The sequence below is a fragment of the Chiloscyllium plagiosum genome, unplaced genomic scaffold (genome assembly GCF_037043375.1).
Source record: "Chiloscyllium plagiosum isolate Xiang-an unplaced genomic scaffold, Cpla_swu_hap1 HiC_scaffold_23, whole genome shotgun sequence".
Taxonomy (NCBI): domain Eukaryota; kingdom Metazoa; phylum Chordata; class Chondrichthyes; order Orectolobiformes; family Hemiscylliidae; genus Chiloscyllium; species Chiloscyllium plagiosum.
In genome coordinates, this window is record NW_028270161.1 from 8,398,860 (window position 1) to 8,414,943 (window position 16,084).

A 16,084-nucleotide genomic window follows, 5' to 3' on the forward strand; every position below is an offset into this window, starting at 1 on the left:
AGCAGTGCCTTTGAGCTGGTTAATGTATACTGGAAATATTTAAATAAACACAATAGATAAAATGTTAAAATTTTAACATCGAATATAAATGCTGCTTTAAACAAAAAAAATGCACTTGAAATATAGTGTCAAGCTAATTAATTGCCAACAAATTAAAAGTAAACCTTTCTAAAGGCACTTATATATTCATGCCCAGCCAGAAGAATGATGCTGAACTGGAGTTTTGTGGCCTCAGAACACACTCTACCACAGGTCAGCCCTGAATGTAGAGGAGTCAATTTTTGTTTTAAAAAAATAGAAATCCTCCTGAAAATCAGCTTCATTGAGAGACTTGGCTTCCAATTGGGCAGGGAAGCCAATATGATGGGGAGATAAAAGAAGACACATCAGCAACATATTCAAGTATCCATTTAACCTTGTGAATTGAAAATTCCTGGAAATATGTTCACTTAGCTGCACTATTCATCCCAAGTATGATTTAATTTTTCTGGCCTGGCCGAGTTAACATTCAGAACGAATGTGTAAAGTACATGAGTATGCATTGTATGGAAATGAAACATACCAACAGAAAGACAGTGACCAAAATATTATAAAATATCATTTGGCTAGATAGTCCAGTTGTCACAACTTGTTACCAAAGGCACTCCCAAGAATTTGTGATGATTCCCCCTTTGCTCAGTCCCTAAAGGTTGTCCAGTTTCTCATTCACTTTTCCGCACAGTATTTCATACTGTTTGATCTCAGCTGGGGCTTAATTTATTAACTGCTGAAATCTTCCAACAATATTGAATTATTACAAATCATAGGTTAATCCTGTTATCTTTCAATAGCTGATACCTGCCTTCCTGACTGTCAGAACAGTTCCTGTGTCTCATCCATTCCTAAAGGATCCGTTTCTGGTTTCTATGCTTGTATTTTGTGTATCTCCTTTCTCAGACACTTGCAGTAAACAAATAAATTTGCTAATGTGTCCTCCACAATTGTCTATTGCAGGTCTAACTGTACCAGTTAATAGGGATTAGGATTTATGATTTACTGTAGGATTGAAATTTTAGCAATTTTGTAAGTAGGACCCTAGATATTTGCTCACCTTGCAAGCTTGACAGCACATTGAAGCTTTGCAGTGGGACAATGGATATCTAGTTCAGATCACTTTCTGGGCAACACACATCTTGCAAATGAGCCAAATGCTACCACTTTCAGACCTGAATGTTGCCCACATTCTTTCAAAATTATACTCAAATGGCGAAGTATCCCAAAAAAAAAAAAACAGGTTAAGCAAGCAGTTTCACAGTGCCGCATACAATTGCTACTCAAGTGGTATTTTCCATTAAACAGGATACTACAATCAGCCTAAAAAGATGTTCTGCCTGCCAGATATTTGACCAACATCATGTATTAATTTTATTGCTGGTGTGATTCCTTGTTCCTCCAGCATTTAAATCAAATAGCATGTTCCAAAGTGTAGATCATACTTGACCAAAAACTTTCTGTTATTAGATGTGATTCTATGGTTGGGTAACACTTGCTGAACAATCCTTAGGGCAGTAGTAGCTACGTTTAATTGGTTGGCAGTGTAATCAGCTGAACTTATAATATGGTTCATTTATACTTGTTTGAGGTGAGATACATTCCTTTGCCAGGACGTATCCTCTGCAAATAAAAGGAATATGTTCAAGTTTTGCACCTTTTTGTTTGAATTATTTAGGAGCTTGAGGAACCTATAATTCCCAGTTGTCTTTATGGCAAGGTCTCAACTGATTAGAGTCAATTTGCCAGCTAATGAGCCCCCTTTACTCTTGTCGTGGAAACTGCTATGGTTGTTTAAAATTTGATATTCCTGTAATTGTCTCAATTAGTGCAAGTTGAAAGCTTTCAGTAGCATATCTCAAACTCATACTGTTACCTGCATGTTGCCTGTAATTTAAATTCAAAAACTCAGAACAATTTTAGCACTAATTTGGCAAAAAGAAGCCTACAAGATTATATTTATATAATATCTACTTTAGTCAAAAATATTTGATGATATTAATCTCAGTTACATAAATATTTCCATGACCATATGCCTGAAGCAATGAAATTTTCTCAAGTGAAAGGTTTGCTAAACAGCATTAGATATGAAAGTGCAACTTACATTTCTGAAGCAGTACTGAGAAAGTGTCTCTGCCCCACACTGTTTGAGATAATCAGCCCAGTCAAAGTCTAAACCAGGATATCCTGCAATATTACAAGACAAAATATGAGCTAAAAAGACCCACCACATTTTTATTTTCCTTTTCTTCACTGATTTCGTTCACTAATGTCAGAGCAAAATTTACAGCACTCTTCCAATACATTTCTATGCCCTTTATTAATAGTAGACTCGGGGTAGTCAGCAATATTGGGCAATTACCATTCAACCCAGATTACCACCGTTCCGCCATATAGCAATGTTACTGGATTAGTAATTGAGGGCTAATGTTTACATCTCACCATGGCAGCAGGCCATAATTTAAATTCAATTCATAAATGCGGAATACTCCAGCCTCCGCAATGGCAACTATCAATTGTTGTGGGAACTTATTTCATTCATTAATGTTCTTTAGGAAAGAAAAACTGTCATTATCATCTGACCTGTCTTATTCTTGACTCCAGAATCATACCAAAGTGGTTAACTTTTAACTACCGTTGGAATGGCATAGCAAAGGTAATAAAGGGCAAAAAATGTTCAGCTTGCTGGTGAAGTCCACATCCCAATATAAAAAAAAGAGTAAGGAAGAAAGCTGTGACAGTGTGGAAGGATTGTCTTTTGGGTTCTTGTCAGTTTCTTGGTACCTGACTTATCAAGAAAAATGCATGCCAGTTTCCTCAGTGGCAGAAGCGAGGCTCATCTGAATGTGTAACTCCATAGCATGCTCAGGACCTCACTAGTTGATTTCCAACTGAAGCTTGCCGGATTGAGAAGCTTGAATGGGGCTCAGGCAATGAGGGTTGCAGGATCATGTAGATCCCCTCCAAGGGTGAAATAGTAATGGGCTTTGCTGGAGTGTGGACAGGGAGGATCCACATTGGAGAGCTGGGGTGGTTATACTGAAATTGAAGACCTCATAGGGAAGGTTGTTGGCAAAGTGGCTGGTGATTCTGACCGGATTCACTCAAGCAGACATCACCAATTCCAAGGTTGCTATTGTTTTGCCTGGATATAATTACCAGGTTTCACATGCTCAAGAAACATGTTCATCATGCTTCAAATTGGAAGAATTGAACTACAAGGCTCACACTCATATTAATTAAAGTGCCAACTCATCTGGTTGCACTTGCCCAGCTCCCCACCACAGCTAAAGCTGGAAGCGGGCAGGTTGGAAGCAGGCATGGGTTAGGACTCTGATCTTTAAGACTTTAACTCACCATTGACTTAATCCTATGCTTTTATTTTAATTAAAAGTTCCGCCCTAAACTTCAGAATTATGTCAGCTATGGAGTTCAAGTTGGGTAAATGTGAAGTGATTCATTTTAGAAGTTTGAATTTTAATGCTGAACACAGGGTTAAAGACAGGATTCTTCACAGTGTGGAGGAACAGTGGGATCTTGGGGTTGATGTACATAATCCCTCAAAAGTTGCCACCCAAGTTCATAGGGTTGTTACAAAGGCGTATGGTGTTTTGAGATGTTGACTGGAGAGTAGAAGAAAGAGAGATGACTTGATGGAGGTGTACAAGGTAATGAGAGGCATAGATAGATAGCCAGAGACTTTTTCCCAGAGCAGAAATGGCTGTCACGAGGGTCCATAATTTATAAGGTGACTGGAGAAAAGTATAGTGGAGATATCAGAGGTAGGTTTTTTATGCAGAGAGTGATGAGTGTATGGAATGTACTGCCAGCAGTGGTAGTAGAGTCAGAGACATCAGGAACATTTAACGACTGCTGGACAAGCACATGGACAGCAGTAAATTGAGGGGTGGGGTGGCTTAGGTTGATCTTAGGTTAAGATAAATGCTCGGCAGAATATCGTGGGCTGAAGGGCCTGTATCATGCTGTACTGTTTCATGTACTATAAAGCTAAGGTTGTGAAATTATCCATTTAGTTTCTGATTGCAACCAAGTGCAAGGTATTAAGCAAGAAATTCACAAGTCTGATATAAATTTTGGTCAGTTTAGAAGAACTCCACAGTGAGATAGGATAAATGAACCACGCAAAACATTCATGCTTTCTGATAGACACTGAACAATCCTACATCAAAAATGGTTCTTCACTATTTAAAAATGAGTTATATGTTAATCCAAGTTTGTTTCCGATAAGTTGCACATTGCAGTTCAATGGTTCAATAAATTATTGAACTTCATTTTAGTACTTAGTACCTCATTTTGGAAATCATATGCACACTTCATACAGGAAACCTGCAGTGTCATATGCAAAACAATTGTCTGACTGCACTCTCAGTGAGTAATTTCTTATTCTGAATTCCACATGCTGAGTGCCATTTCCCTACCATGAACGTAAATGATTGTAAAAGGATACATTTAAATTTCTAGTTGGTCCTTCCGAACAAGGCTGTTCATAGGATGACAAAGTTATATGTCTCTAAAGTTAAGGAAAATTTCAAACTAATAACCCTGGGTGGCCTGTTAGCAGGTAAGTGTCAGTGAAGGGAGTGTCATGTGTCTATCTTCTTTGAGTTAAGAATAATACATAATAAATGTTTTTCATGATTTCATAAATATGTTTCATAATTCTGAAACTCGTAGAAGAAAATGTTCCCGATTGTAAGATTTTAAATTTAGGTTAAAACGTGATATCAGCACATAACATAAATTATTATAATACAACTGACTCAAGAAAATTATAAATTCATAAGTTATCAAACTTCCACAGATGTCTGTAGCCCAGCTTTCATTACTGTTGCTATGTGACAGCCAGGCATGCGCAATGTTGAATCACTACAAAATTTAAACTGAAATGAAAATGATACTCAGAACCTTTTTTCAAAGTAAAAAAATTAATTCTTTCTTGTCCAAAAAACTGAATTTTGTTTCTTTATATTTCAAACAGATACAAACCCTTGGGTGGAGTGAGATGGACTCCATTTTTAAGGCACCACTGAACAGGAAGGATTCCTGGTGAATCAGCATGGCAAAGCACAGAGTTTTCACGAGCATCTGGCCTCAAATCATCAATTGTGATCATAAAATACTGGTCATTAAAAACCTGTAAGAATAAGAACATCGCATACATCTAATGTTTTATTTGACATTGTATTAATGTGCTCAAAATTGATAAAAGTTTTCAGAAATAATCACTTGCAATTTTCTTACACACTAACATACATTTAACGCAGCTTCAATGACCCATTAAAGTATAGAAAATTAATGTGAGTATCATTTATAATTAAAGAGAACCTTACTATTTATTTTATTTTTAAATAAAAATGCCTCATTATATTAAAAAAAAGACTGACTCCAGAAGTTAGATGTACCTCGTTTGCTAATGTTTTGCACCAAATATAAAATATTTCCCAAAATGACTTTCGGAACTTTGAACACGAGTATATCTGAATAATAACTTGAGTAGTAACATATCAAATATTTTCCTACTCAAATGCATTTTCACATGATAGTTTAATCTGTCCGACTATGGAGTTTTTTTGTACTCACCTTAGTTACTGTGGCAGGACAGATAGAAAAGGGCTCCCTTGGATCTACTGCCTCTAATTTCATACCAACTGTGAAGCAATGAGTCCTCAGATCAGGCTGGTCCTGCATTTAAAAGAGATTGATAATAAAACCTGGATTTTCTACAGCACAAAAACAATTGTCTGACTGCAATCTCAGCGAGTAATTTCTGATTCTGAATTCCACATGCTGAATGACATTTCCCTACCATGAACGTAAATGGTTGTAAAAGGATGCATTTCACTTTCTAGTTGGTCCCTTCAGAACAAGGCTGCTCAGAGGATTACAAAGTTGAATGTCTCTGAAGTTGAAGAAAATTTCAAACTAATTTCAAATTTCACACCTGGGTGGTCTGCTAGCAGGTAACCACAGTACAGGGAGTACTGACTGACAATCGGTGTAAAACTTTGCCAGGTTAAACTCGTGCTGGAAGAGAAGCTTCCGTCTTGAATTCATCCTGTTGCCTGATTGGAGTAAATCTAGCACCGAATGTTTGACCCAAACTGCTTTGTGCCCTTTACACTTCAGCTAACCTTGGAGGATCACTCAAGGGTTTGAAAAACAAGCTGAAATTCTGACTAATCTGAACATATTTCTGGACCCTGGGGCAGATCCTCACTTTAGAATTTGAGAAGACGCGTGCACTTTTTTTTCCTCTTTCTGACATGTGTTTGAAGAAATAAAAAAAAGTAGATAAAATTATTAAGGATTTACAAATTAACTCATCTTCCCATGACAAGTCCAGGTTACACAGGTCTTGATATGAGACTCAAACATCTCTTTTCCTGTTGTTAAAATGCACAAGTAGAAAATGGAATTGTGTAGTGTGAACCAAACTCTGAGTAATAGCAGCACAAATTGTTCCTATCCAAAATGTGATTTCACTAAATTGGCAAGTTGGTGCATTAATCTACATGGTATGGAAAATAAACGATGGGAATGTGTCTCCCAGGATGAACAGTTCAGAGATAAAGCTGGGCACAGCTGTCCTCCAGATGAACAGATCACCTTTAAAAAGGGGGATTAGATGCAGAAAAACTGCTTTTGCCACTAGTAATGCTCTTGAAGGTCAAAATTCGTGAAAGCATATCACTCCATACCAACTCTCAGCTTTGATTCAATAATGTTTCCTGCAGAAATCATTGCTAAAAGTACAGAAACAATTATTTGTACCGCTTCTTTAGCTTCTCATTAACAATTCTTTGGAGAGAAGTTTTATTTAAAACAGATGAAAATTGTAATTACTCTGCACTAATTCAAGTTCCTATTCAATATGACAATGCTATCAAAGTCAATCAAAAATTAAAATGCATCTTGAAGGAACTTGAGAAGTTGAATGTGTTTAATTTTAAATATATCATTTTAGTTTTTTGAATGTTGCATATTTTGGAACAGGGTTCCAAATAGAGTTTTATTTTAATTCTAGGACTTAGGATTTCCAGAAGTAGAACCCTATACTTGACTAATAACAGAAGAATATGTATATAGGTTGGAAATCAACAAATTACGGTCAAGCATTGAGTTAGTTGAAACTCCTATTCCTGATATCACTAAAAGATGGAGATCTATCATTAGCTCTGCTGCTTGCATGGTACAGCAGGATTGCTGAATTCACTGCAAGGAACAGGCACTCAAAGGAATTACTGTATAGGTTTATGGTGAAAAAAAACCTTGCATTTCTGTATCACTTGAAATGTCGTAAAATATTGGAGTTTCGCTGGATGTTCTCATTTTGAAACTGAGATCCTGATGAGATATTAGGCCACATGATCAAAAGCTTTGTCAAAAAGATGGTTTTAGTATTTAAAGCCTTTCTCCAAAGAAGCTACAATAGCTTTTTTTCATGAATGCAGTATTCGCTGGGACTGAATTTTACGATATTTTACCAAAATGTTATTTTCATTGAGTTCCATAGAGGATTTCTCTCCACAATGCTTAGCAAATTTTCACATGTCATCATCCCAAACTCACTTCATTAATTACTTGCCAAACCCCAAAGGCACCGCTCTCATCCAGTGCTAGCTGAATTTTACAACCACTGTCGATGGAAGAAATCACCATTGCCCAAATAGCCTGAAATAGATTTAAAAATCACACAATACCAGGTTATAGTCCAACAGGTTTAATTGGAAGCGCTAGCTTTCGGAGCACTGCTCCTTCATCAGGTGATGCAGGAGCAGCACTCAAAAAAAGCTAGTGCTTCCAATTAAACCTGTTGGACTATACCCTGCTGTTGTGTGATTTTTAACTTTGTACACCACAGACCAACACTGGCATCTCCATATCATGACTGAAATAGATTGTCATCCTTAGTGCTGTTGCTATCTTGGAATCCCGGCCATATCCCTGGTCAAGAGTAGGCAGTCCAGAACTGTCCTTCATTAGTAGTACAGTGGCTTAGCAACCAGAAATCCATACTGCTTATAGCATTTAGATGCATGGCTCACACAATAAATTCCATTCCCTTACCCAATTGCTGTTTAACCACCAGGCACCACAGCTCACTTGTCCTTAGCCACAATGCACCTTATCACCCTAAGTCACTCCAAAGTTCACTGTAGACCAGCACCTTATCATAGTTCTGTTGGGGACCATTATATACTGGTAAGACTTCAAGCAATGCAAATATGATCATTTATTTGCAAACATTAAAAACAAACAGAAAGCAAACAGAAACTGCATTTTACCTTTAGAGTACAAACAAACTGCTTGCATGTTGAGCAACATAATAATTTTAGAGGAAATGAGTGATCATTATGCTTAGCTCTCATCTAGTAGAATGTGATATCAATTAAGTCCTGTTTGGCTTGTAACACACAACTCTGCTACTCTACCATGCACAAGGTGAAATTTCTCTGCTCTATGTCTTCACTTCACCTCCTCCCAAGACTGCTCCCTCTCTCCTAGTTCTTCAGCACCCATCACATCATCTTGTTGCCTGTTCAAATACTGCAGAACACAGCATGCTGGGAATATATGGCATAACCTGGTCCAGTTTATATTGTCGGGTCTCACCAGACCAGTCCAAGCAGCAGAAGCACATCTTCCAGTGGTCAATAATTTGCTCTGCAATGGCCCTATTTGAAGAATGGGTTGCACTGGATTTGCGCTCCACCTCTCAGGGTATTGTACAATAGTGTCATCAGTTCAGGTCACAGTAGGTAGTCCATTCCCCTCAGGGACCAATAAAATGCAGCAAAAACACATGACTTAGGTCATTAATATTGGGAATTCTGAACAGTTTCATCCAAAATTGAAGACCTGACAACTCTATTTTTTTTTTGTTGTAAGACACTGACCATTGTAATGCTGCAAGTCTCTTTTAAAGGCACAAGAATTTTCAATCATAACCTTAACTGTCCAAGTTAAATACTGTACTACACAAATGAGGATTGCAAAGAACCTACAAATCATGAATTCATATAAAGAGCAAGGAACTTGAGTAAATTTTATTAGTTCCAGCTGCAAAGTGAGATTTAATATATCCTACTAACCTTAGCATTGGTGTAGCATTGTGAACCAACTATTGTGAATCAAAGTATCATTTTACAAATTTCTGTCCCTTACTGCGACAACTCAAAGTCAAACAAGTTCCAACTTTCAGTGCTTGTTTACACTGGAATTTCAATGAGATAGGTAATCTAAGACACTTTGGCATTCAACTAACTCGTATCCTAAACACTTGTTTCCAAGCAGATAATTGGTCTTAAACAAGTGCCCCAATGTGTAAGTAAATGCACATGTAGACAACCAAAGATGATGTTCATGCTTAGAAGAAATGTATTCCCCCTTACTAAGTTCACTGCATAAATAGATGTGATACCTTGCCAATCCCAGTTACATCAAGAAATTTATACTAATCAATGGCATATTCCTTACATATATCTTTGCCTCACATCTGCTCTTGCATATGCATTAATTATTATTCAAATAGATGATGATAAGCATCATATTACAAAATTGCAAAATATAAAAGTAATGCAGCATGGAAACAAACCCTTTGATCCAACTGGTCCGCCGACCCGATACCCTAAACTGATCTGTGTTTATCACATGGAGAATTGCTCACAATGATTGAGGTTAATATAAATTACACACTAATTGAGGTAGTATTATGCTTGGATTTTATAACTACCATAAAGTTCAAATTCAATGCCTTTTCATTTTGCATGAAAACTGTAAATAAGTGGCTTTAATTATTAATTCGGTTCTTTTCCCATATCTTTTCAAATCACAAAAGACTTGAAGATAGCAGACAACAGGTAACAGTAGTTTGAACTGAAATATGTGGAGGATTATTTGTAATAGCAAAGGGTCATACAGCTTTGAAACAATATTGGGAGACCGGTGGCTTTGGGCCACAAGAAATCTATGGGCTTTGTTAACACAATACTAGATAAAAGCAATGACTGCAGATGCTGGAAACCAGATTCTGGCTTAGAGTGGTGCTGGAAAAGCACAGCAGTTCAGGCAGCATCCGAGGAGCAGGAAACTATCTTACATTACAGAATATTATCTTACATTAACCAATACACCGCATCTCCTCTTTAAGGATGCAACAGGGGTAGAGTTTAAGTGTGCCAGCACTGACAGCATCACAGTATATGCCCATATGGGCAAGTACCATTGTCAGAGATTAGCTTCGGCAATATCAACACTGGTGGCTGGGTAAATATCACAAAGAAGTCGCAAATCTTGAAAGGAAGGTCTTTGGAATATTGATTAGGGTCGTAGGTTGTTTCAGGAGTGGGAGAAATCAGGATCTAGTGGCATTTCAGTGCAGAGGTGTAGCATTGGGCCTTCGTCTCCGCCGCATCTGCTCCCAGGAGGACCAGTTCCAAAACCATACAACCCAGATGGCCTCCTTCTTCAAAGACCGCAATTTCCCCTCAGACGTGGTCGACGATGCCCTCCACCGCATCTCCTCCACTTCCCGCTCCTCTGCCCTTTAGCCCCGCCCCTCCAACCGCCACCAGGACAGAACCCCACTGGTCCTCACCTACTACCCCACCAACCTCCATATACAGCGTATCATTCGCCGTCATTTCCGCCACCTCCAAATGGACCCCACCACCAAGGATATATTCCCCTCCCTTATCAGCATTCCGAAAAGACCACTCCCTCCGTGACTCCCTCGTCAGGTCCACACCCCCCCCAACCCAACCTCCAATCCCGGCACCTTCCCCTGCAACCGCAAGAAATGTAAAACTTGCGCCCACACCTCCCCCATTACTTCCCTCCAAGGCCCCAAGGGATACTTCCATATCCGCCACAAATTCACCTGCACCTCCACACACATCATTTACTGCATCTGCTGCACCCGATGTGGCCTCGTCTATACTGGGGAGACAGGCCGCCTACTTGCAGAACGTTTCAGAGAACACCTCTGGGACACCTGGACAAACCAATCCAATCACCCTGTGGTTCAACACTTCAACTCCCCCAAGGACATGCAGGTCCTTGGACTCCTCCATCGCCAGACCATAGCAATACAACAGTTGGAGGAAGAGCGCCTCATCTTCCACCTCGGAACCCTCCAACCACAAGGGATGAACTCAGATTTCTCCAGTTTCCTCATTTCCCCTCCCCCCACCTTGTCTCAGTCAAATCCCTCGAACTCAGCACCGCCTTCCTAACCTGCAATCTTCTTCCTGGCCTCTCCGCTCCCACCCCCACTCCGGCCTATCACCCTCACCTTGACCTCCTTCCACCTATCACATTCCCAACGCCCCTCCCCCAAGTCCCTCCTCCCTACCTTATATCTTAGCCTGCTGGACACACTTTCCTCATTCCTGAAGAAGGGCATATGCCCAAAACGTCGATTCTCCTGTTCCTTGAATGCTGCCTGACCTGCTGCGCTTTTCCAGCAACACATTTTCAGCTCTGATCTCCAGCATCTGCAGTTCTCACTTTCTCCTCAGAGAATGAAAAGGAAAGCCCATATAATTACAAGCTGTAAGACCAGTACTGGCATCTATCAGAATTTGGATGGATTGATCTTAAAACATTCAAGGCAAATACTGGAATAGAAGGTCCAGGAAATGCTGGTTCGAGAAGATTCGGGAACTGTATGAAAGAGAAAGTTTCCAAGACTGATCATAACAGATAGTTGGAAACAAGTGCTTAGTGACTGGGAACCTTGAGAAAGAGGAATAACAAGAATTGCAGAGTTAAATAGTTAAGTTCCAGAACATTCTACAATGGGGGTTTCAAATATCAAGCAGCATTCAAGAAATCACGGGTGGAGCCAATGTCTAGTCAAATATGCAATGAGGAACAGCTAGGAGCTGGATTCAGTGTGGAGTGGGTCTAAGGTCTGACAAAATTCAGGAGAGGAGTGGTTGGGGGGTCAGGCAATGTAGAGCCAAAAGAGAATGTAAGCTGACCAGGCAAACCACTTTGTGGCTATTAAGCATCAGTACACCACATTGCCAGGGTGTATACCACATTCTTGGCTTGAAGAGAGATATATGCGTGAAAGTCTCTAACCATAAACTTACTCTAAAATTAATACAGCTGGAATTAATTGAAATATTTTGAACTGAATAACAAGGGCAACATAAATACACATTTAACTGAAAACATATCAACATTCAATTAGATTACGTTCTTTGCAAACTTTCAGAAATAAACCCTCCGGGGAACTGAAGACAAAATGCATTTCTCACAATTATACGATTATATAAACAAGCTGCTTTATCTGACTGATGTGTGGGCTTAGATTTGCAGTGGACGTAATGTAGAAAATGTGATTTAAAAAGTATTATAGGAAGGTGCAGGTCCTGTATAAAACTTCAGTATGTTTATTTATGCAATTGATTTTAATTGTACTGTAGACCCAAATATACTAGACAAATATATGGTTCTCTTTATTCAAAATGATTTGTAATTCCACTGTATTTGTTGCTCTTAACTGTATTTAATTTCATAATTCACCTCATTATCTAGTGTCAGATACTGTTTGCTGATATTACTACTCCTCTAATTTGACAGCATGAAAATTAAGTGCACACTATAATTTGAATACAATGTACTTACACAACATTTCTCTATTCACTAAATATTGAAATAGTAGTACAGCAAACTAAATATGGATATACTGAGTGATTGCACGCTTAGATGAAAATCAACATTCGAGACAATACTACTTTTATTGATAAATTTACTTATAATCCCCCTTTCACTAAAGCAAGAAGCAACACATCATCTCTGGCAAACTCTTAAATGCTAGTGTATCAGCCACAAGATGAATTTTAACATTAACATGATCTGCAGTGTAAACCTATTCCCATTGAAAGTTTGCTAAAACAACAAATTTCTGCTGGTAAATTCAGCTGACCCAAGCTTTATAAATTAACTAAGATCAAGTATCTGCAGCACTGATGTATTTCCAGAACTAAGACCTTTTATTACAAAACATTATATACAATTAACTTGGGCAATATAATTAACCAAGTCACAATCTTTCTTTGTTGTGTTTGCTCAGTCCTTTGGAATGGTTACATTTTTCTAAATAGGATAACCTGTTACATATATGTTACCTTCAATTTGGCCAAGAATAAATCTGCACATTACCAAAATTCAAACAAAATAGCAAAATTGTTAAGTAACACACTAGAAATTACATAATATTTATGAAAAGCACGAGCACTGAAATATATATTTCAGGCTTTTAAATTAATTTTAATGAGGTCGTCAAATACAAGCTCTGGATTTGATCGACTCTTGGAAACTTCGGTAGCGATGAATTTATTTCAGCTCTTTAAACTTTTATTGTCATAGAAAATAAATGCTATCAGACCTCAAATAGAACAATGAAAAATTATCATTTGGAGTTACCTGGCTCAGTGGCAGCCCACTCACCTCTGAGTCCCATTCCAGGACCTTAACTCGAAAGTCCAGGTTGACACTCCAGTACAGTGGTGAGGGAGCGCAGGACTGGCAGAGATGCTGTCTGTCAAATGAGTTGTGAAACATAGACACTATCTTACCCTGATATGAATTGGGAACTTCCCACAGTACCCTGGCCAATATGTTACTCTCGAACAACATCACAGCCAAAAATTATGATCATTATCACATTGCTGTCTGCGAAAACTTGCTGTGCACATATTGGCTAATCTTTTTCTACACACCAGTGACTACACTCCAGAAATATTGCATTAGCTATAAAGTCGTTTGGAACATTAGGTGATATTGAAAAGGTGCCATACAAATGTAAGCCTTTCTTTTAACCAGCTATTATTAATTTATACTGGAATCTAGAGATTGGTTACTTCAGTTGGCTGGATGGCTAGTTTGCAATGCAGAGTAATGCCTATAGTGGGAGTTCAATTTCCACACTGGCTGGGATTACCTAAAGGACACTCTGTCTCTATCTCTGCTTTCACCTGAGGTGTGGTGAGCCATTATCAACCATCCCACTCTGTTAACCGCGCTATGCTCAGTGCTATACAGCAACTTTACTTTTGTTTTATTGGCATTCTTCAAGTATAGGATTTTAAATTCAGCCTTGTCACTTCTACAAGCAACATCTTTGAAATTACTAACAAATTCACTTGCAACTACAGATTTGAGGTTAGAATTTCGATGTTGCAATTAATATAAATGTAACCAGAAATGCATAAGACAAACTCTACAGATTCCTATACAACTCTAGCACTTATACAAAAGAGCCAAGCTGTTTCAATACAGTTATGACATTAACATCTATCTAACACGATTGCTTAGTGGGTCTTGACCACAAAGGATAAACATCACTTGACCACAAAGGATAAACATCAAATTATCACTGTCTGTCTCCTCTCTATCAGCAGTAAAATGATGAAAGGAATTTTCAATACTGCCAAACTAGAGTTCCAGGCCTCTTCACTGCTTGGACCTACACAGAATCATAGAATCCCTAAATTGTGGAAGCAGGCCATTCAGCCCATCAAGTCCACAGCATCCCGCCCCTCTACCCTATCCATGTAACCAAGAATTTCCCATGGCTAATCCACCTAGCTTTGGACTGTGGGAGGAAACCAGAGCATCCGGAGGAAACCCATGCAGACATGGGGAGAATGTGCAAACTCCACACAGACAGACAGTCACCAGAGGGTGGAATCGAACATGGGTCCCTGGCACTGTGAGGCAGCAGAGCTGACCACTGAGGTGCTGTGGATACAAGCACACGGAGAGATGAGAATGACCATCCTCAACACTAATGCAGCATTCAACCAGATATGGCAGAAAGGAGTTCTAAAACAGATAACATTTTGAAAAGTTTAGTGCCTTAAGTCATTGCTGACACAAAAGGATGATATCTCTCGCAGTCAGATGCAAAATTATTGCAGTACCAAAATATTACTGGATGAGACCCAAAGAAACCCACACCCAGTCAGATTCAGCTACCACATCAATGAATTGAAGTATCACAATATTTGATTAGCATTAAGGTCTCAATACAAATCACTCAAGCAGATGGGGAGACATAAAACAATCCTCAGATCTGGGAGATTTCATGCTCTATCACAGCATTCTCTGTTTACTTCATCATGAGTGTTACTCTCAACAGTATGTCATACATCTGTTTCCTTTGCTCTTATGTCATGTCCAGATGTTGTTTCTGTAAGTTGAGTAACATTCTGTCAAGATGCTTTAGAACGTATAGTAGTGGCTCAAGGAAAACACTTTGAAGTGGCTTCTGATCGACTCGACACTTACTTGGAAGAGACCAAGTGAAAATGTTCATATTCAAAGACAATGGCACGGCACCCTTTTTTAATCTGAGCGTTGCATCATTCTATTTGATTTAATATTTCCATACTGTAGGGAATGTAATCAGAGATGCAACAGATTATTCTTGTTGCTTTAGAGTACTCCAAGTTCTGGCTCGCTGGTGTCACACCACAGGGAGACTTCATCACTTACAACATAGCATTTTAGCCCAGCATTGCCAGTACTAATTGCTCCATTTTAGTGAATCCTGATTCTTATCCACCGCCCCAATATCATCGCAAGTCCTTGGCTGTCATTTGACAATAAATGGTTCACAAACATACTAGGCAAGAGTTTTGACAAGTAGTTAACAAATCCAACTCTTTGCACTGCCTTTACATCTATTTCCTTCAGCTCTCACTTTCTCCCCCACCGTAATTCAGACAGAGATCTTTCACTGTCAGTAAAATGGATGGACTTCAGGCACATTTTACTGCAATTTCTAGTTTACTTTTAGGTTCAGACAAGTTCCATCTTGAATTTATGTTAGAATTTGATTAGGGTCAGCAATGGTTTGTTCCAGTGTCTTGGCAGCCATGAACTCAGATTATCTAGTATATACAGATTCTACTGTGGGGAGATTACTATAACATGCCGTCTCCATTAATACTCCTCTGGAGTCATGGAAATGCCAAAAAGCAGGCACAAACATCAGTACTTCTGTAAGGGAAAGTAG

General features: G+C 38.7%; 1 protein-coding gene across 5 annotated transcripts in view; it reads right to left on the bottom strand.

Moving 5' to 3' along the window:
- sfmbt2 (Scm like with four mbt domains 2) overlaps nucleotides 1-16,084 on the bottom strand; it is a 221,350-nt gene that overhangs the window by 68,567 nt on the left and 136,699 nt on the right. For all 5 annotated transcript variants that reach the window (XM_043714123.2, XM_043714122.2, XM_087999352.1 and 2 more), the window contains 3 exons: nucleotides 5,632-5,733; nucleotides 5,038-5,185; nucleotides 2,135-2,217 (listed from right to left, as the gene is read on the bottom strand). In XM_043714123.2, the coding sequence (XP_043570058.2) occupies nucleotides 2,135-2,217; nucleotides 5,038-5,185; nucleotides 5,632-5,733 (333 nt within the window). The remainder of the gene's footprint in view (nucleotides 1-2,134; nucleotides 2,218-5,037; nucleotides 5,186-5,631; nucleotides 5,734-16,084) is intronic.